At 39.5% G+C, this 24,670-nt stretch overlaps 1 protein-coding gene across 2 annotated transcripts in view; it reads right to left on the bottom strand.

The window, feature by feature from the left end:
* Positions 1 to 24,670, bottom strand: part of edil3a (EGF like and discoidin domains 3a) — a 142,470-nt gene that overhangs the window by 19,605 nt on the left and 98,195 nt on the right. For both annotated transcript variants that reach the window (XM_085475197.1, XM_085475198.1), the window contains exons 6-8: positions 23,053 to 23,208; positions 22,104 to 22,248; positions 21,700 to 21,884 (exon numbers count right to left, since the gene is read on the bottom strand). In XM_085475197.1, the coding sequence (XP_085331323.1) occupies positions 21,700 to 21,884; positions 22,104 to 22,248; positions 23,053 to 23,208 (486 nt within the window). The remainder of the gene's footprint in view (positions 1 to 21,699; positions 21,885 to 22,103; positions 22,249 to 23,052; positions 23,209 to 24,670) is intronic.

Here is a 24,670-nt window from a genome sequence, read left to right as displayed (position 1 = left end):
TTACAATTAAACCCCAAACCCTGACAGTTTTGTCTTAGCGTTAATGCAAATGAGATGACAGCAAATCTTAGTATTGGGTATTACAGAGGCTTTAAATGATGACACTGTGCTGTGTGCTATGCTACATAAGCAGACACAGGTTTGGATTACAGTGAAGAAGTTTTTGTCTCCTTCCCTGTTTCTCAGTTTTTTGTTTCATTTGTTTTAATCTCCAAACAAATTTTAATTACTAAAGTTAAACTAATAGTTGTGGCTGCTTGAGATCTGACGAGGATGGATCACCCTTATGTTGTGGTCTGGCTAACCCTAGACGGGCCATAACAATAATGTTTTCCCTTTGCAAATGAAATCATCACTTAAAACCTGAACCTTGTATTTACTCTGGTTATCTTTGTCCAATATTCACATTTGTTTGACGATCTGAAACATTTAAGTGTAACAAATATGTAAAAAAACAAAAAAATCAGGAAGGGGGCAAATAGTTTTTTATGGCACCGAAGGTCCAAGGTAAGGCCACACTATCTCTAAAGGGATTAACTCGGCCAACATATGTGAGATGATAAGCTACTGAAAGCAGAACAAAGGTTTGGGAGTGGGACATTTATTTCACTGAATACCTGAAGCACAGGTATGCAACTAGCGAATACAGTAGCGTGCTATGGATGCATTATCTAATTGTCGTGAAAGCTCTATTCATTAAATTCCACTTCTAAATGAATTTTGTTAACACCTCCGTTTTTTTTATGCACCACAGTTCTCATTGCTGTTTCTAAGAGAAGCTGCGGAAGTGTTGTGGAATATTTGCCTGTGATGTATACCTTTAAAAAAAACACCCAACACTGTTATAATGAAAATAATGTCAAGCCACCTCCTGAATAAAGGGTCCAGAAAGAAATGGTGGCAGACCTAGCTCAGTTGATTAAGAGGGGCATGGCATTGTGAGGCTTTGATTATGCTGCAGTTGCAAAACATTGAGGTAATCTTGTTCTACCCGAGCATTCAAGTCTGCCACCAAACAAAGGCATGCTTAAAGGGGAACCAGTAATTGCTGTCACAGGTAGCGGTCAAAAAATACAGCCGCCCCTAGCGTCCCTGCCTCTCAACGCTTTGATGGCCCAAACTGCATTAGGGAGCGAGATAAGCTTGTTAAAGCACGGCCTCTCCTCCAGCCCCCACCTTCTGTTCTTTCCTCCATCACGCTCTCAACCCCGTTCTCTCCTCCACAAGCTTTTAACCCAGACAAACTAGGAGCGTGTGAAGTCTTTGTAGCAATCTCTGAATGCTTGTGGCGTACAATTTACAGAGAAGTGAAACACGAGAATCTATTTTAGGATTTGGCTTTCTGAGTCTGAGATTACAAAATTAGATTCATCTCATATCTAAGCTCTCAGTATTACCAGAACCATGAGCCGCAGAGGCAATAGGGAGTAACTGACAGGGTCAGTTACTTATTTGTACTTTGTCTTTGATGGCTTTGTGCAAAGTGGAAATGTTTGTACACTTCTGTCAGAGAAACACTTATCTCTCCCGCTCATTATGAGTTGGTATTTAAATGTCCTGTTTGTATTGAAATGGTTTTGCCACTGCAGGATAAAGAAGATTAATGCAGCGAGAGGAAAGCTTAATAAGGAGCCGAATACGTCCCGCTTTTCTATATTATGAATACAGTACGTGCACATATACAGCAACCTGCTAACAGTCTTCGTCCAGCTGTGCTGATTTAACTGTATGCAGCGAAGACTCGTTTAATCTTTGCAGCCTAAGGGAGGTGTTGTGTCTTTGTGTATACTGTATATTTAGAGGGCAGAATTCAGAATTCAACTCACAGTCATGAGGCGGATAGTGCTACGGCCCATGAACCCCACAACAGGGCAGCTATCATTAAAGCTTAAAGATGCAACAAGAACATTAAAAAGTGCTTTTCTGTCTACAGGAAGTTTCCACATACCTGTAGGAGGTTTGTTTACTTACTCATGAAAACTTAAACAATGCACTGTATGCTTCATGTGATCACGCTGAACATGAACATCTTGTCATATTACTACAACTCAGTTGGTAGCATGATAAAATAGCACATGGCCTGGTAAGGAGACCAGGGCAGTGCTGAGAAAAAATCAAGTTGAATTGTGTCAAGTTCAGCAGTCAGAGAAAAATGCACGTGTGATGCAATTAAGAACAAATTAAAATCTGTTTCACGTATTACAGGCATAATAACAGTCAAAATTGCACTGGGGCAGTCAGTCCTGCATATGTTAATTGGTAATGTTAATGGCTCTCATTGCTAATGAAACTTAGCATTAAATTGAATTTGTTATCACTGTTTTAGGCGTGTGTTGTTTGATTTTAATCTCACCTTTAAGAAAGAAAGACCACCATCCAATGTACGATTTATGTCACAGCTACCCTGAATTACGAGTATTGGCAATTACCAAAACCCTTTTTTCATGTTTTTGTAATGGTTAATCCACCAGTATGTGCAAGCGCTGAAATCGAAAAGAGATTTTTAATGCTAAAATCGAATTATTAAAATACAGGAGACAGAGCTGGTGGTGTTAAGATTTTAGTTGGGAGTAGGGATGTTCCTGGTGACTAATTTCTTAGTCACAAGGGGAAAAAACTGACTGAGTAGTTTAAAACCACGAAACACTGAGATATTAAGTTAAATTTGAGAACCGTTTAATGGAAAATGTCAAAAACTAATAACAAAGGTATTTTAAACTATTTGTCACATTCTTCAATAATGCTGCTTAACTGTGGAAAAGGAGGAAAAGAGGAAGACCTCAGAGGTGGTTCATGTAGAGAAGGAGGACATGCAGAGGGTTGGTGTGACAGAGGAGGATGCTAGAGAAAGAGGCAGTCGAAAGAATAAGATTATATACACAATACTGTAAAAAACATAAAAGACGCCTTACAAATCTGACAATTACACTCGTCAGTCATCTGCAATTGTACAGTTTTTACCACTGGATGTTTGATGTATTTTTGTAAGAATTCAATCCAAACAAAGCCACCTAATGTCACAGTGTACCTTTTTGTGGACTGATATACATTGGACTGAGTAATCACAGCAGACAGTTGAACCACTGTGGATGTTTGTAGACTGTTCCTGCTGTTTGCTGATGCGAAGTCAAATAAGGGAGCCATTACACAGAGAAATGGCCCATTTGCTTTGAGTTATGTATGAGTTATCAGAGAGGCAGCTGGTGACATGTAATACCGTCTGAAAACAGCATAACATGCCAAATGGCAAACACTTTTATATACTGGTTCAAACCACCTGTCTCCAAAAAAGATCTTTAATCCAAAAAGCACACATGAAATTACAAAAAAAAAAAAAAAAAAAAAAATGAGGGATGAGACTGCAGGCAGACAATTTCCAGACAGATGGTTCAGTGAGTACAGCACCTCTTTACTGAGAGCAAAAATGAGCCTGTTTGTGTTATGATACCTTTCTAAGCTTAAAGATGTGCCACTGCACACAGAGGTGAACTGGCTAAGCCTATTTCATAAAATGAACCACTGGTCTGAGTCTCGCTGAGCTGACGAAGTTTTTTTTCTTTTCTCTGTATGACAGCACATTGTCCCAGTACCATGAAAGTGAAAATGATAGCATAAAAAAAATAAATTGCAACATATTTACGGCTTTACAAATCACCTTTAAATTTCTGAAATGTGAATATCATATATCAGATATATTTGTTTATTATTGTAAAAATGTCAGCATATAAAACCAACATGAGAAAAAGTTTTATTGTAAATAAAACAGAAATGCATGACACACGCTCACGCAGGATTAGTGACTGGCTTGGGTGACAAATACACAGTATATATCTGGGGAAGTGTTAGCTTGTCCATAAATGTACACTTCATTGTTAGGTGATTTGTTTGATAAAATACTGTTGTCACTAACTCTAATCAGCTCAGATTATATTGTTGTATTATATAATTTAAGGGAACAATAACTCACCTAATGTTACACCTCTGTTTATGTTACCTAAGGAGGTCTCCTGCTCCACGAGTGAATTATGACTCATTCTCTTCTCGTTCCTCCTCGTGGATGCGCACAAACCCACGCACCAGCGCTCAATCAACTTCACTTTTTCCTTGTGATGTTGTTTTCTACTCCACAGTGCAGTACAAATGATCACTTTTTGTGTTTCGGTTACCATCTGTCTTACGCAGCCATGTTATATAGAATTATATAGAATCAAGTCTACAAGCTAACAAGCTCCCTGCATTAGCACGCAGACCGAGATGTGCGTACTCCTACAAATTTCAGTATGGCTCGTGCACACACACACTCACAGATAGTGGATCCTCCTTTCTTACACCTTTTGTGACCGGGGTGGTGGGATGTCAGAAGGTATAAATGGCTGCTGAGTTCTCACACACTGAAAGGAAGGTTTGCAGGCAGTTTGAAGCTGCCCTGGAGCATTTAGCATACAAAAGTCAATGTCACAGAGGGAAAGCATAACAGGCTGGTCAGTGTGGCTGTGACCGTTCACACTTGGGCGTAAACATTTTTTCTCTTTTAATTTGACTGGACTATACTGATTTCAAAAGTCCTAAATGTCAAAATAAGAATCAAATGCAGTCGCCTGAAAGAAAAATCTTCATGTGCCGTGTGTCTTTGTCGCAGCGAGTCAGCTGGTTGGCTGGTCAAAGCACATCTTACAGCCAAAATGAGAGGGAAGCAGTAACTCACAGTGAATTGCAAACACACAAATTTGAAAGGCAAACAGTTATACATGCCATGAACATTGCATGCATTAAACATCCTCCCCTGCACTCTTCTCACTCCTTTCTCTCTCATCTTCCTGGCAGCGCTCTCGAATGAAGCAATGCTGCATGTAACTGAATTTAAATTCTTTGTTGCTAAAAATAAATAATTTTGTTTGTACATCTTATCTAGCGACACCAGCAGTATCATTTCCATTTATCCGGTGAATGCTAATGTTGCTAAAGTTAGCATTTCAGCATGTCTGGTAAGCCTCGATCGTGTTAATTTAAGTCAATTTTAATTGCTACGGTGCCAAACATCGCTGGCATTTCACATTCAGGGAGTAGGGGTCCTTGTGTTTTTTCCCTGGTATTTTCCCAAAGTTCAATAAGCAATTTTTGGTAGCAAAAAGAAAAAAAATAGATGAAAACAAAAGGCGAATTAGAAATCTCCCAGACATGACAAGTTCTGGCTGTCAAACTTCAACCTTTACCCTCAATTGAACCTCCAAATGTGGACTTGGACTCTATCAGCCAAACCTGACAGAATGGCAGCATGAGAAGTTTTATCCATAAATGTATCCATATTAGATACATAATAAATCAGAGCACAAGACCAGTATATCGGTAGGGTGGATGTACTGGCGAAAATAAGCTGTTTGCTGATATTTCAGCATCAGAATTTCTAACAGGAGATAAATGAACAGTTCAAAAGTAAAGAAGAGACACTTCTCATTTCTTCATATTACTTGTCATCTTTAAAGTGATGTTGAACAAATGTTTTCCAGACTTTCTGATGTTCTTTCTTTAATTGTGCCTGGCCATTTTATGAGGAATGTACTTTAGTGGGGTTAAGTTTATTGGTGATTCTAAATTGCCCATAGGTGCGAATGGTTGCCTGTCTCTGTGTGTTAGCCCTGCGACAGACGGGTCCAGGGTCTACCTCGCCTCTCGCCGTATGACAGCCGGGGTAGGCTACAGCCTCCACGTAACCCTGATAACGGCAAGTGGAAGAGAATGGATGGATCTTTAGGCACTTTGTTACTAGGAGCCTTTCACAAAAATGGATAATTTGATCAATTCAGTTTTATTTACAGTATATAGCGCCAAATCACAAAAACAATTGTCTTAAAGAGGCAGCTGTATAAGGTAAAGAAAAAAGAAACGAGTGTAAGGGAGAAAAACCAACAACAATACAAAGAAAACAGAGAAAAGCAGTGTGGGACAGAAAATGGAGCATAAGAAAGCCAACATCCAAAGAAGAGCTTTGGATTATGGACAAGAAGCCTGCAGAACTATTCCTGAAGACTACTTAAAGAAATTACTAGAAAACTGCCTAAGAGAGTTCAGGCTGTGTTGAAGAATAAAGGTGCTCATACCAAATATTGACTTTTAATCTCGTTGGAATTGTGCAAACTCTGATGGTACAAATATCCAGGCTATACCAAACTTGCTTTGTATTATGCGCCTCAGGCTAGGAAGATACTCCAGATGTCTAAGGAATGGTCCTTCATATTCTTCATATCATTTTATTTTCCACTTTATTTCCTTATTAAAAAATATTTTTTAAGGTTTTAGAACATTGCACTGCATTTTTTCCCCCATTTTCCTAGAACAATACACAGAAATGAGGGGTGGCTAAAGACTTTTTCACAGTACCGTATCCTATAGCCATAATTTATTAAAATACTGGTGGTGGTCAGCGGTACCCCTCAGCTTCCTGGTAGATACACTTACATTACTAATTTCAAAATGCTAAGTGACTTTCTTCTCGAGTAACCGCATCTACAAGATTTGAGAAAATCTGACCTTTGACCTCAACCTTGAGGTTAAGGTCACTGAGATTCTAACTCTTCCGAGATTTTTAGTAGCTACACCTATGGTATCAACTTAAAAGTCTTACTCGTTCTTGAGTTATTGCATTCACAAACTTGGGTGTTCATGTTGCCCGCCTGCCTGGCAGGGTGATGGCAATATCGCATCGTTTTACGGAGTAAAAACTATTTGATAAATTAGTAGTGAAATATGACCATCCGCCTTACAGTCACAGCTTGAAACAAAAAAACCTGCAAGGTCAGCTTTTTTTAGACCTCATTCATCCAATCCACAACTTCAAAGCACAGCTCCATGCTTTAAAGGAGAAAGTGCATATTCAGATTATTAAATGATTATTTAATTTCCATTCTTTGCTCTAAAGCAAAGTCAGACTTTAATCAAAGCAACCGGCTTAGAGCACAAGCACTGCTATCTGAAAAGGCCTCTTTCAGAAAACTTGGAGCACATACTGTAGCCATAAAACAGATGGAGCCTCACTTCAGCATGTCAAGTTAAGTCTAAATGGTTGCACCGATGCAGGGAATTGGTCATGGCAAAAGGAACAGGAAAGAAATCAACCATGGTCATCTGGATCATTTAGAGCTATTACACGGCACGGAGAACATCATCTGTAGCCAGATGCTTCCCATGTCAGAATGAGTGAAGTGTGGGAGTTGGATCCACACGCGTAAAAAATGGTCTTGATGGTGCACTAGTAAGGGACTTGGGGAATTTCACACTCTGTTTAATGCTCACTGTGGCTAGACATCTGATGGACACTTACTCACAACAAAAAATCTAAAGCATTCTGTCTCCTTGTGTGATCTTGACCGAACTCAAATCTGTAACTCACTCTGGTGGGAAGAGAACTCCTTACTGTTGAAATATTAAGCAGGCGTAAAAAATGTAAAATGATTTAATAACCTAAAGAAAGGTTTTCCATTTTATCGCTGATTACTCTTTCTGGAGGTAGTGCAAACGAGGTTGCAGTTTAAAAAATAAATGTTTACTCCGAGTGCTGCACTTATATCTCATCATACCACTTTCCCCGCTTCCTTCTCCTCCTTCTCACACGGTATATGAAATATTCATATCAAATTCTCACACATATGGACATATATAAACACACAGTGCACAAAATGGAAGAGAAGGAGGACATCGTAAGCAATAAAAAGAGGAAGTGATGAAATTAAAAAACACATTTATGGACATAAGTGCATACTGCAGTATCATATCTACACAGCCACAGCTTGGCTTCAGACTATTCTAAATTTATCATGATACTCTAGCATGTAGCAGTCCTCCTTAAATCCAGTCCATACTCTCCTGAGTGGATATCATGTCTGATTTAAGTGTACAGATGTGAGTAGCGGATGCCCCTGTGTGCCAAGAGATGGCTTCCAAACACGATGAAACCACAAGATACACATGCAAAACACAGCGAAACTCTGCTGCACCGATTTAAGATCTGGCACCTTCACTTCTGACAATTCCTGCAGAACCGCGGCATGCTCTGCTGCCGACTCATGAATCAATCATCCCGGGATAAAACAGACAAATGCATCCTGCGTTAGGTCAGAAGGAATGAGAGAAACAGAGGAAGAAAGAGAGAGAGGATGTGGTGCTGAAGGATAAGATGGCTTCATTTGATAATAAGAACAAATGAGTTATTTTACACAGATTTTAGACCTGGACATTTAAGGATGTGGTGGGAGGGAGGAAACGCTAAAAAGAACACAACCAAATGAAACAGAGAAGCAGATGGATTTACCATTCCTTCTATAACTTTATTTGGAAGCTAATTGAATCAGCACACTAGCTGCAGGGAATCTGAATAAAATAGAGCCAAGAAAGAGTCGTATTGGACAGGGTGGAAGTGAGGCTCGGACGATAACGCTTCCACTGAATTTACATCGGGCATGTTTTCGGCTAGTGTGCAAATTGTTTTTGAGTTCATGGATAATGGTGTCAAAATAATAGAATTCGCAACATCCATCCATCCATTTGCTTCCGCTTATCCTTTTCAGGGTCGCGGGGGGCGCTGGAGCCTATCCCAGCTGTCATAGGGCGAAAGGCGGGGTACACCCTGGACAGGTCGCCAGTCTGTCGCAAGACTAACACATAGGGACAGACAACCATTCACACCTAGTGGCAATTTGGATTATCCAATTAACCTATCCCCACAAGCTGCATGTCTTTGGACGGTGGGAGGAAGCCAGAGTACCCGGAGAGAACCCACGCAAACACGGGGAGAACATGCAAACTCCACACAGAAAGACCCCGGCCTGATGGTGAACTCAAGACCTTCTTGCTGTGAGGCAACAGTGCTAACCACCGTGCCACCGTGCTGCCCAGAATTCGCAACATATGTGAGAAAAATGTTTTATTTTTGAATCAACAGTTACTTTTTATGTCTATTCAGATTATATTATAGTTGGGTAGCCAGCAGTTACATATGCAGTAGCAGATGTGTCCCATCTGACATGCTTTTTCTACTGAAGTCTGATAAGAGCCCAGAGCGATTCCATTTAATATTCAACAAAAAAAAAAAAACAAACAAAAAAACTTCCCCACTTGTAAAATCATTCACGCACCGCCCGTAGCTACACGGTGCAAATTTCAATTTGCCTTTCTGCAACTGAGATGGCACGTCAGCGCTGGCAGTGGGATTTGGAGCAGCGGTCATCTGTTAACATGGCTTTCAAAGTCAGAACCAGCAGGCAGTGCCGCAGCCCAAGTTTAGGCAAGCACGACTAACAAATAAAACTAAGCAAAATAAATATTTACGCAGAAAAAGGATCGGCTAATATTATGTTGGATAAAATCCCCATCGACAAGCGTGGCTGCAACCTGGCAGATCACTGTTCATAGTTCATGGTTATGTGCTTCTCAGCGGCATCTGAAACAGAAACCGATCGGAGATGTTTTCCCTGTAGCAGTCGCTTTCTTCAATTAGTTCAGAAAGAAAACTTAGCTACAGGCGCCGCTCCTATCGATTCGGTTTTGTATTTAGTGCAGTAGGACAAATAACGATAAAAAGCTGCACAGCCGGGAAAAATAAAGAATGTGATTAGAATGCTGAATAGTCCAATCTGCAGGGACAAGTGCCTTTATCTAGTTTCAACCAGATCAATATGACAGTAATAAAAAAAATGCTGGATTAAGAGGACACCACGTTTGTGCTGCCTAATATTTGTTGCAAAAAAAATCTTCCACTGCAGAGGGGATCATACTTGAAGGACAGAGAAGACAGCGACTCACCCTTTAAAGTTCCCAGTGAGTTCTTACTGTCTCATGCAAGTATTTGCAACAAAGTGCTGGTCTTTTGTTCTTGAAATAAAGACATGATCATTGCCATGCTAGACAATAAGAATCCCTCTTAAATCCTTTCATGCCACAATGCCTTTGCTCTCTCAGTTGCAGCTTTTCTGTTTTTTTTTCTTTCCTTTTTTTTTTTTTTAGAAAGGACACACTTCATCTTTGCTGCATAAACACTCAAGAAGAGATGAGAGTTTCAATGGGACAAATTAAAGCCATTCTCCTCTGTGGATGGATGAGACAAACACCCAGCTAATTCTATTGATTAAAAGAAATAGAGTTTGCAGTCAGCAGCGCTGTATTTGAAGCAGCAATTTGATTAGGAAGCTGCGCTCGGCAAAATTGGTGAAATGATAATACCCGGTTTGATTATATCAAATGCAGGCTCACAGGCACTGTGCAGGACTCAATCTTGCATCACATTTACTTATTGTGCGCTCTTGTCTTTGACCCACATGAGAAAAAGTGTGAAGTGTCAACGTGTAAAATGCTTTATGAACGAACACTGTGGGTGATTTTCTTCAACAGTATATTAATTAATGCACTTTATTACAAGTGCATTTTGAATTGCACTATAAATTACACTCATAGAGGTTTAAAAATTGATGAATGCTTTTAAAGAGTAAATAAAAAATTGCAGGATTATAATCATTCACTACTATATCTGAAATTAATTTACTGACTTTAATGTAATTTTTCTGCTCCTATTACAAAATTCACTCTAATGAAACAACGGATATCCGCTATGGAACGCCAGGACTGCCATAATGAATTAATTAAATACACCATTAAATAATTAATTAAATGTGGCAATAATTAATTAAAATTGGAATTAATTAATTAAATAAATAGTTATGATATATGTAATTAATTAATTATTGACACATTTAATTAATTATTTATGTATTTCACGTTTTAATTAATTATTGACACATTTAATTAATTAATTATTGACATATTTAATTAATTATTTATGTATTTCACATTTTAATTAATTATTGACACATTTAATTAATTATTTAATGATATATTTATTTATTTCATTTTGGCAGTCCTGGCACCTGGCTCTCGTCATGAAATAATTTTATCTGTCAGCCTCACCCATCAAACTCAGGGGGCGGGGTTAACGCTGCCCATGCAGCTTCTCTAACATTTGATTGGTTGCCGTGCAAAGTAAGTCAAAACAGGTCGATCCTAGAAAATCGATTGCTTGTGTAGACTTGGGGCAGCCAGTTATCCCAGAATGCAGATCAAATCACAGGCAGCAATGGTGGTGGTGTAGTTTTAAAATACCCCGTTTTTCTGTCACCAGCTACACTTTTAACAGTGTTTTAGCCGCGAATGTCGCGCCGTATGTCTGGTCAGGTTGTCAACATAGAACATGTTTGCAAAAGTGCTCAGATGTTTTCAGAGATTTCACTAGCTCTGCTAACAGTTAGCATGCAGAGCGCACCAAGGTGGTTACGTTAACCGGTTTGTTTACATATTCCACTCTCCGTGTTCCACATGTTGCATTCGCAGATTCTCATTTTCACCGAACGATCGTCTCTTTCCGCCTGGTCTTGTGTCTCTGTGCTTCTGTAACATAAAGAACGAGCTGACATTTTTCTCACGAAACCAGCGATCAGCTCAACAGACCCTCAGTTTACCTGCATGCATCCTCCTCCTCATCTGTCAGCTGTTTAACACCTGCTGCTAATTCAAGAAACACGCCTAGTTACCTGGTGATAGTCACAGTTTAACTGGGCAGCCGGTGCTCGATATAACGCAATGTCAGCGCATTTTTCTGCACAAGATAAGTAAATATAGTGTTTTCCCCGAGCGCAGAGCTGCTGGAGCTCGTTTCCTTACAGAGCACTTTATAGGCGAACAGCTTTATCAGCGGCTGATGTCCAATCACCGGCACACAGCTTTCAAACCTCAGCTGAGTTTTAGCTCTCAGTGGTTAAACGCTGGACTTCATTCACTCAGGTTCTGTCTGTCGGGTCACGTTTACTTCGCTGTTTTATTTACAACTGAGCAAATCGGTTTGGCTGAGGTTAAAGTTACGTTTCATAACTGCATAGTTTCACAGACGTTTAATGGTTCACTGGCACATGTGTTAGACTGAACTATCATCTAAATATCATCTGTTTTTTAATAGTTATTCAACTGTATTCTAAGCACCAGCTGTCTGTTAGAATGTGATTTTTTTTCTCTCTCTGTTGGCAGAGGTATAAAAATGCGCAGGAAAATCTGACGTGCATGGCGAACTTCACCGACGATATTTAGGGAGGAATAAACACACATCAAACATAAATGAACCATTTGCCTGTCTCCATAATTGAGAGCATTTTCTCTTCTTATGTCAACACTCTCTCTCTCTCTCTTTTTTTTTTTTTTTTTTTGCTTTTTCGGTCATGTTATGTTTACCTGTCAAAGGCTTGTTACAAACTATGAAACACATTGTGCAGTCTTCTGGATGTTAGAAGAAAACTAATACTGCTCATGAATGAGACTAAAGGCAGGAAGGTGTCCTTTAAAACTAAACATGTTAATAGGACCTCCCTGTTTATATCATAGTTTAAGATATAGCACGTGTATTTCAGTAATAGCCTGCTGAGGCCACTATACGTGCTGGCCTCATATCAAATGTGAAGGCAGACTGAGTCTATGTTTGACGTTTTTTATATCTAATCTTCCTTTTCAAACATTTAAACAGCAGCGAGTCTGCAGCTGAGGGAATACAAATTCAAATTGTCGGAACAGGTTTGCTCGTTTCTTGGATTCATTTGGTGATTTATTAAATGTATAACTGTTATTCTAATCTGCTGCTGAGTCTCTTACACTTTTCTTTATGCTGTATATTTTCACGTCTCTGGAATAGTTGGCAGTTAGTCAGCTGGGAAACTTTGTGTTAACTCATGGAGCTGAGGATATCGTGGATATGCTGACCTCGCTGCGTGGTGTACAGAGCGAGGTCAGCATGATTAATATTCACAATAAAAATATTAGCCGAACATCATGAAGTCTGTATGTGTTTCATAGTGTCGAACAACCTTTGTACAGTTAAAGCCAGCAGTTACTACATGACAGAAACACCAACGTTATCTCTTTTATGCGTTTATACACAGGTCACGCTGATTACTGAACAAAAACCCAAAGATCAGATGTTAAACAGATTTATTTGCTCTCTCTCCTCCTTAAACATGTTTTTAATGTTAGTTATAATTCAGAATTGGCGACTGAAACACGTAGGACACATAAGAACATCAGGAAATAAAACACCGATAAATATAACCTCAGTAAAAGAAGTCAGCGGGGGTTACTACAGCTGTGTACCGGGGCCTGCGCTTTGTCGGTGGGATTGCTTGCGAGGCGAGCGGGTCTATCCCACGCTTTGCCGTGAGACTGGGACGACATCTCCGAAATCATCGAAACACTTTTGCAAAGAGGCTGTATCTTGACAAACCGACCAGACACATGAAGCTTAAACCACTACATTCTCGGCTAAAAAAATATTAAAACGGTATTTGGTAACACACAAACAGGGTTTTTCAAAGCTCAGTTCTGTTAGCTTCCACATGCCGGTTGTTGTGTGCTTGTTGTGTGCTAGAAACAATGGCCACCAGGCCAAAGCAATGGTTTTGACTCGATCAGCGTTAACCCCGCCCCCTGAGTTTGATGGGTGAGGCTGACAGATAAAATTATTTCATGATGAGAGCCAGGCGTCAGGACTGCCAAAATGAAATAAATAAATATATCATTAAATAATTAATTAAATGTGTCAATAATTAATTAAATGTGTCAATAATTAATTAAATGTGTCAATAATTAATTAAAACGTGAAATACATAAATAATTAATTAAATGTGTCAATAATTAATTAAATGTGTCAATAATTAATTAAATGTGTCAATAATTAATTAAATGTGTCAATAATTAATTAAAACGTGAAATACATAAATAATTAATTAAATGTGTCAATAATTAATTAAATGTGTCAATAATTAATTAAATGTGTCAATAATTAATTAAATGTGTCAATAATTAATTAAAACGTGAAATACATAAATAATTAATTAAATGTGTCAATAATTAATTAATTACATATATCATAACTATTTATTTAATTAATTAATTCCAATTTTAATTAATTATTGCCACATTTAATTAATTATTTAATGGTGTATTTAATTAATTCATTATGGCAGTCCTGGCGTTCCATAATCCGCAGATGTGTTTGTGTGTTTATTTAGACTTTTGAGATGCACTGATGCTGTCAAACCAGGTAAGTGCAGTGCCTTCTTTTGGTGGGATATCACACGCCTTTTTTGAGATATCATTTTAATTCCTTAGTTTATAAATACAACATTACCAACTGCAACATTGACCTTTACTGAGGTTAACCTGTCTGTGAGAGTGGGTGAGATAAAGACAAGCTAAATGACAACATAACAACATTTATTTGATCTTATTTACCACTGTTTGTTAGGAAATGCAACCCATTAAAAAGTTACACTTTCTGGTAAAAATCATGAATACTGCTTTTAGCAAAATGTTTTTTTAATCTAAATATTTGCTTACTGAGTGTCCTGAGTGCCTTTAATCATCTATCCATCTATCTATTTGAACAAGTCACCATTCTGTCTCAGGGCGTACACAGAAAGGCAACCACTCACGCTCACATTCACATCTATGGCCAATTGAGAGTCACCGGTTAACCCAACATGCATGTCTATGGACTGTGGGAGAAGCTGCAGTACCTGGATAGAATAAGCAAACCCGGGGCCTCGTTGCTGTGAAACAATGACGCTGTCTGCCACACCACCGCCCCTGTAATAATCAACCACCCACAGCAAGCAGGGTTACTATGACTGAACACTGAGAACATTAACGAAACCGAGAGTGCTTCATGAATCTCAAGATGAGGATAAGGCGAGAAGAAGAACATCTGAGTAACAGCTGAGCAACAGACTGTTCATCCCATTTAAACGTTGGCTTGTATCTATCTGAAGTGCTGCTTGTACTGTGCCTAGCCTTAACACGACAAGACTAATCTCTCACATTCATCCTGCTGGGAGTCTCCTCCGGTACTGTATAACCACTGCCATTCCTTTTTGGTGCTGATAGACTTTGGATTCCAGACGTGCTTCATATTAAGAGCATTGGACCATGAATTAAATATATCCACTTGCCTCAGATGAACAGTGCTTAGTGGCTTTTACGCTTCTCTCTCTGGAAATCTTACTTGCTTAAAAGCCATTAATACTGTACGAAATGCCTTAAGTATGCTAAGGAAGTATTGCCATTGTCTCCATGACATTGAGGGATCCTTTAAACTTTTGAAGTGTTTCTTAAGTATGCAAATCACAAAGAGGTACTCAATAGAGTGAAAAGTATTTTTTTTCCATTAAAAAACATAGCAGTATAACCGGATCACTAACTCCTGCTACAATATGACTTTTTAAGGTCCACGAATTAAAGCAATGCTCATTTAAATCGAGAAGACTTCAGACAAAAAGCTCAGCTAACCTGCTTCTTTTCATGCCGGTAATGTCTTCTTCTTCCTAGGTCAGGACTGCTCTTTCAACATGGATCATTTCTTGTGATTTAAACAAGGAAATGGTCAAAACCACCAATTACTGCTATCAACAACCATATACAAAGTACTGAGTCAAACTGTTCACATAGCCTGGTATTTATTTCATACTGATTCATGAATGAAGGTAATAGATAAAAAATATAAACCAGAACTTGATGATGCAATCTGCTGTCCTACTGTCTCGCTATTTTCAAGGTGGCAGACTGGAACTTTGTCAAAGCCAAAAAGCTGGAGAGGGAAAACTATCTCCTGGCTGGCCTTCATCATTTTTAGTGAGCATTGACTACACAGACTCATTTAGCCAATGTCAAGAAATAAATGGCTGCAACCCAATTCTGTCATATACCTGTAGTGCTTTATGATAATTTCCAACTTCCCAAACCTCCTGTACTGGTAGTATCAATCCAAATTCTTAGGATCAACAGAGAAGATGAGAGTGCAATAGCTTTTTTTTTAAACTGATACTTGATTTCTGCACATAATATTGGCATTGAGGAAATGTGTGCTTGTAAACTAGTGCTACCTTGATCTCAGCTCTCTTTGGCAGTTCTTTAACTTGTTACCCCATCTTTGTTTGTAATCGCCCAATGTGTTTTCTCCTCGGTCCCACGTGCTCCAACAGAGAGGCACTTCTCCCCCCCATGAGTACCCAGTACTTCACCTGCTGCACTTTCAATATTTACCTCATCAGCATCTGCCTAAGTAAACCCGCACTATCATAGTTCACACTAATTATGTGTGCTCTGCTCTGCATGTTAGTTTATGGTTGCTCATTTTTCTTTCTTTTTTTTTTTACGATCCTGCAACATCAATGCTCTTCATTCAATAAGCCCGTGTTACAAACTAAACAGTGATAATATATGGGCAAATCTGTCTAATACAGAGTAAACAGATGGATTGGTGTGATTTACTTACAGAAACCACAGAAACTCTGAAGCACTGATGCTGTGTTTGAATCCATAAATGCTAATGCTAGACTCTAGGTTTAGATGTAAATAATAATATCAGACACAGGCCTATGGTTTTCTTTGGTTTTCTTATTTTTGATGATTGCTCACAAGACTAAAGAAAAAATGTTTTCTTCTTGTTTTTGTTTCCACTAAAACAAAAACCTTGCAATGATTAGCTTTGTTGAGGTTGAATCTCCATTAATAGCATTACTTCATGTATCTGATTTTCATTTGGTCAAAGGACCTTAAAGGATACATATTTGATTTTATTTATTTATTTTATTTTCCTTGTGACACTGAGTGGAAAGACACTACAAAAAAAGGTTTATTATTTAAAATTGTGTCAAATAAATGTGTTTATGTTAAGTAAGTGTGGTGTCCATTGTGTGCTGGAAGCCTTATTGTTCCTGTGGTGGAGCAGCTACTACCAATCTCCTTTACGAAACTAGCCTCGGACGGGGGATATAGATATTTGGGACGCATTTGATTTCTTGTAACCTATTTCTAGAGAAACTGTGATTCTGGGTTAAACATCGGGGTGAAATTGATGACACCGACACCTAGTGAACTGCCCAAGGTCAACAGTCCTGATTTCCACGCATTAAAGGTTTGGCGTAAGTACAGATTGCGTTACACCTGCATCTTATTTTCATTTTTATTCTTAAAATTTACAGCAATAGGAAAATGAAAAGGATTTCCATTTATTGTAAATAACTACTTGTGGTCCACCTGCAGTTTTTTCACAGCCTACCAGTGAGCTGTGACCCATGCTTTGGGAGTAGTTGGTCAAGCACATGGTGACTCATCAGTGTAAAAAGGATATGATGTTACAGCTGCTACAACACCACTGCATTAAAGAAACAGTGTATATATTAGCAACAACCACTGTTTGCCGAGTAAACCATTAGCGCCATTATTAAAAAGAGAGTTACTGTACTTCTTTCAAAGTTTTCACACAAACCTCGCTCACTCTGCATCATCAGAGGCAGAGGTGATTATCAGGGTGCCACAGCCGCACACCACACGTATTCATCATTTTAAGGAGATAATTGGGTGTGAAAACCATGGAGACGGGGGATAACAAATGAACCACAGACCGGAATTGCGTTCATAACTTGTTTTGTAACCTTTGCTGGATACAAATAAATCTAACAAGTTGCAAACTAAGTGATGTATTTTGTGCTATCTATGTCTACACAAGGCCATGCTTACACTTGTTTCACTAATGTACTGTATGGTTACATTTAATGATTATTTACTTGAGCCCATTGCAATGTAGTTACCCAATATTAGGAATAATTTAAGAAAAAGTTGCAATTCCTTTGTAGAAGAGTTTTACATTCCTGTTTAAATTCCTGAAGGTTCTGTGACTTCTAAGTGCAAAGGCATGTCAATACCAATACTGCAGCTGAGTGTCAACAAATAACCAACATACAAATAGCAAGAAAATGTAAAACCTCCTCAGTGCCGCCTATGACAGAGATACAAATGGAGAATTCAAAACTCTTGCCAAGTCATTTGTTAACCGCAACCAAATTAAATATGAGGGAAGAGACAATCCCACTTCATTCCAGCCTTGTGTACTTGTTTCTCTGGGGCTTCTTTATCATAATCCACCATAAAAACTCTCCACAGTCCCGAGCAGTGCTTGTCAGAAAATTTGCAGTACACTTGTTGCTTTAACAGAACAGTTATGAAACTGAAAAGTAGCAACTGTCTCTCTATCACGTTCTCTCTGCAACATGGACATGTTAATGTACATAATTAACTAATCAGCTTATGCCAGCTCGAAACATTTGGCAGCCTCGTCTGACAGCTTCAGCTCCTCTCTTGAAAACATCTTGAAATTTTCTGGTTTAGTCTCCCCGTGTGTAATTTTATTCCCTGTCAGAACAGAATAGCTTCAACTTGGAAGGTGACCAAAAGGTCCAGCTCTTGGTGATTTTTTTTTCTTTACTTAAAAGCTTTCTGTCGCAAAATGAAAAGGAATATAATAGCCTTAATATTTTTTATATTAAGGCTGTTGCTAACTTCAGAATGTTAACTGTGCAGTTAGATCAAATGATGATAATAGACGTGCTTACTAGGTGGGGAAATGTCTTACTATTTAGGGCTCCACATTGGTTGGTTGATATGCTCTCTCCAGAACAAAGTCTTACAGGCTTGACAATTGCCTGTGTTACTTTGATAAGGAAGAAGGCGCTAGATCAGTGGCCCTCCAGGTTTCAGCAGTTATTTTTGTGTAAAATATATCTATTCAATTTCAGATTCGCCCACCCTAATGTAGAGTGATAGATTAGGTCTAACTTTACAAACATTTACAGCTGCTGAACATTTACTTTGAGCTGTCCTCAAACTAAATGGCTGCATTTCTATTGCAAACAACAGTTTAACAGCACAGTAATTTGTGCTGTGATTTTCCAGCAACTTTCTCTAGGACTCGCTGTGTCTTTGAATGTAAATGTGTTAGGTTTGGCATATTTGGGCATAGTTGGTCTAAAAACTGTTTTACTTAGCCACGGCTGAGGTAATGCTACAGATATCTCAGCTTTGGGTACTGAGTGGTGATTATTTATCAGTCTGAACATAGTAAACTGTTCCTGTACTGAGTGCAAGGTGACATCAGGCTTGACAAATGTGCATTTATTGTTACCTCCCTCCTACCCATTGTCACAGCTGATTGACCTGGAATGCCAATATCTATTAGAAATGTGTGGGTATTCTGATAAGAAAAAAAGGCCTTCTGACAAAATCTGTGCATCATCATGTCTTTTCTGTTGTATACATTAAGCCAGACCTTCCATAAGTGTGTGTGTGTGTGTGTGTGTGTGTGTGTGTGGGGGGGGGGGGGGGGGGGGGGGGGGGGGGGAACAAAGCGCTTGGACACTGCTAGCACGGGGCGCCCACAGAAATGCAAAGCAGGAGATGAAGCATTGCTGAATATGTTTCCAAACCAACTTCATTCTAAGCCAAAGACTGGAAAATATGGTGAAGCATATCTTCCCTTTGGTTTCACCTGCACAAGTGCCGAGGTAGGTCTCCCCTGCAGGTTCTCCCTGTGTCGGGAGCAGCGCCGGGCTGTTCAGATCACGGACAAACAGGATCCCACAGTTTTTTATGTTTTTAAACCCATTTTGCACAGAGAGGCATTTTTTTGAAAAATGTATTGATAGCAATGTTGAATATTATTACACAAGAAAAAAAACCCAACTACATGTAAAATAATCACACCGTGCCGCCTCTGCCTTTCTAAATGGAGGGACAGTAACTGCGTGTGTATGTAAGCGTGTAAAACCTGAAGATAGTCAGATTAACAGTATTTTGTCTCTATCTGCCATTCTGCAATTCATCTCATGTAAACAAAAACGTGCGCACAGCGTGACGTGAAAAAAGGCGCATACCTTTGACGTTGCGTGATGAACTCTGTATTCCTCGTTGACATGTAAACGCAAAACGTTTTCGGTGATTCAAAACGCCGTTTACGTGTGGATGAAATAGATGCGTTTTCAAAAATACCCGTGTAGGTGTGGACGTAGCGTAAAAGAGTTAGTAGTTTATTGTATTACTACCTGTAATTTATTGCAGATTACTTGTATTTGCTTAATTGTTTACTAAATGTTTGAGGTGTGAAATAAACCGCAATGGAGCAAAATATGGGCGTGTGTGGTTGGAGGATGTGTTTGTGCGTGCGCGCGTGCATGCGCGAGAAGGGGGAGTGCAAACATTTTTCTTGTAAAACAAGGGGGGCCCAGCAAAAAAAGTTTGGGAACCACTGCATTAAGCTATCCATATTATATTAAATTATGTACCCTGATGCATAAAGAGGGTTTTTCACTGTGTCCAATCTGCAAAAGAACAGTTTTCTTGATTAATAGGAATACTTATTTTATCATTAAGGTTGATTAATTCCATTAGTCTGTGAGGTTTTAAGTCATTCAGTAACGCCACTCTGAATCAATTATTTGCCATGGCAACGAGTAGAAAGAAGACAGTGATTATAGCAGGAGCTTAACAAATGCATATAAGATGATCGCTAAATATTTAAAACAGTCATTACCAACAGCCTCATCAACATACTTTACAGTACAGAACTCTTAAATGTCGACTTTTAAAAGCTGGATATTGTATCTGCTCGTGTGCACAGAAATGGTTCTTGGCAATGGAAGCCATTGATTTTCTCACTTCATCTGTATGGCATCTCCTCTTTCCTGCCAGCACAGCATGTAATATGAGACTGCAAGTTTTCTTTTACCCAAAGCAATCAATTTTGCTTAGCCAAACTCCCTAGCATGGATGGAGCCCGCCTAAGTACCTGTCTCCACCGACACACAGCCCTGTGTGCCGTCACCATCTAAAAAAAGCTTTCAGCATAATAAAAAAACATGTCTGAATCAGAACCCAACCAATCTAATAACAGCCAGACCAGTCGGTATGACTACAGAGCGTTAACTGTGTCACTGATAGGGAGGGGGTATGTGCGAGCAAGTCCGCGAGAAAGGCCAAGAAATCAAAGAAATCACTGATCTTCAATTCCCCGATGAGATAATCCACATCACATTTTCTTCTATGCTATCACTTTCACAGCATGAAGTAAGATCTGGTTTCGCACTTTAAAAGCAAAAAGCGTTTATGACTTTTCTTTTTTGTATGAAAAACAAAAAAAAAGAAAAAATCCAATATATGAGGCCATACGTGAGGGAATTCTAAGCCTGACTGAGCCTTGTTGATATCTATCTGAAACTCCCTCAGCCACCATCAATCTCACATATTGTTAAACAGAAAGACTGGGAGGTAAACGTTCACTTAGAGACGTGTCTTGTCCCTTTCAGGAGACATGTTTAGCCTTCACTTCTGTAATGAAAACAAATAGATGGGCTGGTTTCATAGAGATAGAAAGCCTTGGACTGCAGCCAGAGATAACAGGGCGCAACTCTTCCAACTGAGGCAGTGTGGGTGTTGGATTCAGAAAGACTGACATGGAAATAAACAGAATTTACAACCTATTATTGACTGTTTCCAAGAAGGATACTGAGAAGCAGCTAACAAAGGTGGTTTTTTAAGAGATAATTTAATTCTCAACTGGCATGAACAGTGAAGTCCTTCCCTATGAAATATAATTGAATCCATTGGCATGCATTACCATGCACAACCATCAATTATTATGCCAGGGAGGTAAGAGCTAATCCTTCATCAGAATGAAAGCCAGCTATCTGCAAGAACAGGGGTGTCTGTTGTTCATTTTGCTGCTAATACATTGATTTATCTCTACAGTAGCTGCAACAGATAACAGACTTGGCTCAGATTATATCTCACCTGTAGCCACTGCGACTGGTCGCTATGACCAGCTGTCCAAGCGTTGACCTTGCCCTGCTTGTCTAAACGGGCTTTCCCAGGCTCCCAAGTGAACATGTCCATGTTGAGCGTCCTGAAGATGCTGGAGGCTGTGACCTGATAGTCCTGGATATGGCCTGACTTCATACCCAGTGGTTCAGAACAGCCTGGCAACAACAAAAACAGATTGGCTCTAAACTGTTTTTTTTTTTTTTTACATCTAACCCCAGGCCTCCTGAAAATGGATTCAGTGCTGACACTACTTAAAAACAAGAGGAACAACTGTGCAAGAGGCATACTGGAGTGGATTTCCAAATTCCAGTATGATGCATTTATGATAATGATGGTGATTAGTGTATTCAGTTGGATAAAGAAAGCTCACTCACCTGTTAGCTCACAACCGAGCAGCTCCATGCGTAAAGTACAGTGCCTCCTGCAGACTTGGGGGTAAATGCGCACGTACTGGGCTTCAATGGGAGGGGTGAAGGAGTTGGCTGATGGAGCGTTGTTATCGACATTTCCTCTGAAAATCTGTTGCAAGGGATGAAATAACAGCAGATGGGGGGCGGAGGAGGATGGTGAAGCAGATCAGTTTTCAATAATGTGGCAGTCTATCCGCCGCTGTCTCTAGTGTCTACTCCACGCTCAACAAATTGCTGTCATTCAAGGTCAATGAGCTAGAATTACAGGGAAAAATAGACAATTTGTCGCACCATTTGAGCCAGTAATTCATAAGAACAGTGGTGTGTTTTAAATTAGTGCTCCAATTATATCACGTTACCTTCTGGAGTGTTTCATCCAAATCGCTGAAGATAGCCTGACAGAAACTATATGATTGGAGCGAAAGATGTACAAACAAACATAGACATGTCATAGCCGTGTCTAGCTTTGAGCAAAACAAAAGAGCTCTAAATTAAAAATATCAAAGCCCAGACGTAGAGCATACAAATCTGACAACATATCTGATAATAAGTTTGGAGGTCTGGTTGTTTCGGAGCTCGGCCAAAGAGAGGACAGTCGTGGCTTGCTGTCAGGAATGATAGAATGCTCTGTGGCCTATTTGGTGGCTGTTCATCCCCAAATAGTATAAAAATTCAATCTAGAAGTCATAAAAGTGGAGGGGGGTAAGGGGCAGCAGGATGGGCCCGGTGTGCGCTAGCTAATTAAAAAGCCATCTCATCATGTCCTCCACCCTGTCCTTGACTGAGTGCACAGTCTCTAGTCGATGTGTGCGCATGTATGAGTGTGTATTTTGTCTGTCTACCACAGAACAAGAAGCAATGGGTGACGATGGATGCGTACACCTATGTCTGTGTGCCCGTACAAGTGTCTCACCATATCCTCATCTTTGCCCTTGACTTTGTATGTTCTCCAGGTCTTCCCGTCATCACTGTAGGCTACTTTGTAAGACTTGACGTACTCTGGGCTGCCGATACGCTTTGCACCCTGGGTAATTAGGCCCGTGACCCTCATTCTCCTCTGCAGGTTTATCTGTGGAGTAGAAAAAAACACAGATAGGCTGAAGATGAAATTCTAGCTTTATTTTCAGACACTGTATATAGAGGTGTAAGTGTCTGTGAGCATGCATGTCATCGAGTTCAGTTCACCCCCTTGTATCTTTTCTGTCAGGGCCATCCATCTTATTCTAAAAGTCTGTGTCCAAATAGAACATTTAATCAATTGTACACCCCATATCCAGTCTGCCCACACTGTGCAAACTGTCAATATGGTGCCAGTGTAAAGCAGCTTGGTGAGCCAAGAGGAAAAAGAGGCACTAAGAAAGAGGAAAATGACGAATGGCTTCCATAGATCCTACTCAGTACCCACAAACCAGATTCATTACATATAGACCAATATCTTCAGTAGCTTTCCCTGACAGCTCATTTTGATAAAGTATATGCTCACCGGCCATTTCATTAGGTACACCTTGCTAGCATAACATTGAACCCCGTTTTGCGTTCAGAACTGTCTTAATTATTTGTGGCAATGATTCAGCAAGGTGTTGGAAGCATTCCTCTAAGGTTGTGGTCCATATTAACATCCTTATTTGGTCTGGCATCTGTACAGTGAACTCCTTGTTCTTTTCAAGAAACCAATCTGATATGATGTAAGCTTTGTGAAATGGTGAGTTAACCTGCTAGAAGCAGCCATCAGAAGACACGTAAACTGCGGTCATAAAGAGATCAACATGGTCAGCAACACTACTCAGATAGGCTGTAGCATTTAAACAAAGCTCAACTGGTAGTATCAGTGCCAAAATGTGCCAAGAAAATATCCCCGCCATCATTGCACTGTTGATAGAAGACAGGATGGGTCCATGCTTTTGTGTTTACACCACATTCTGACCCCATCATAGGAGAAATTGAGACTCATCAGACCACACAGTGTTTCTGCAATCTTCTCTTGTTCAATGCAGGTGAGTTCATGTGAATAGTTGTCACAGTTTCCTGTTCATAGCTGACACCCGGCGTGGTCTTCTTCTGCTGTTGCCCGTCTGCTTCAAGATGTTTTCCTGCATATTTTGGATGTAATGAATGGTTATCTGAGTTACTGTTGCCTTCCTGTCAGGTTGAAGCAGTCTGGCCATTCTCCTGACTTCTGCCATCAACATAGCATTTTCAACCAGAGAAATGCTGCTCACTGGATATTTTCTCTTTATGTGGACCAATGTAAACCCAGTAAATCAGCAGTTTCTGAAATACCTGTCTGGCACCAATCACCTTTCTTACCCTTTCTGATTCTCTGTTTAAACTGCAGGAACTCCTCCTGACCATGTCTAAATGGCTAAATGCTCTGAGTTACTTCCATCTAGGGCTGTTTGATATAACGATATATATCGGATGACAATATAAAAACGTCTATCGTTTCATTTTACGCTATCGTTTGTTTCGTGGTGTCGCAAAATAAACTGTTTACGGCAATATTTTTTCATTATTTTGATGGTCACTGTAGT

This window comes from Copadichromis virginalis, linkage group LG12 (genome assembly GCF_057382275.1).
Source record: "Copadichromis virginalis isolate Kocher_CV1m ecotype Utaka linkage group LG12, C_Virginalis_male_GT1.1, whole genome shotgun sequence".
NCBI lineage: Eukaryota > Metazoa > Chordata > Actinopteri > Cichliformes > Cichlidae > Copadichromis > Copadichromis virginalis.
Note: the sequence above shows the minus strand (reverse complement) of the source record. Positions and strands in the feature narration are given on the sequence as shown.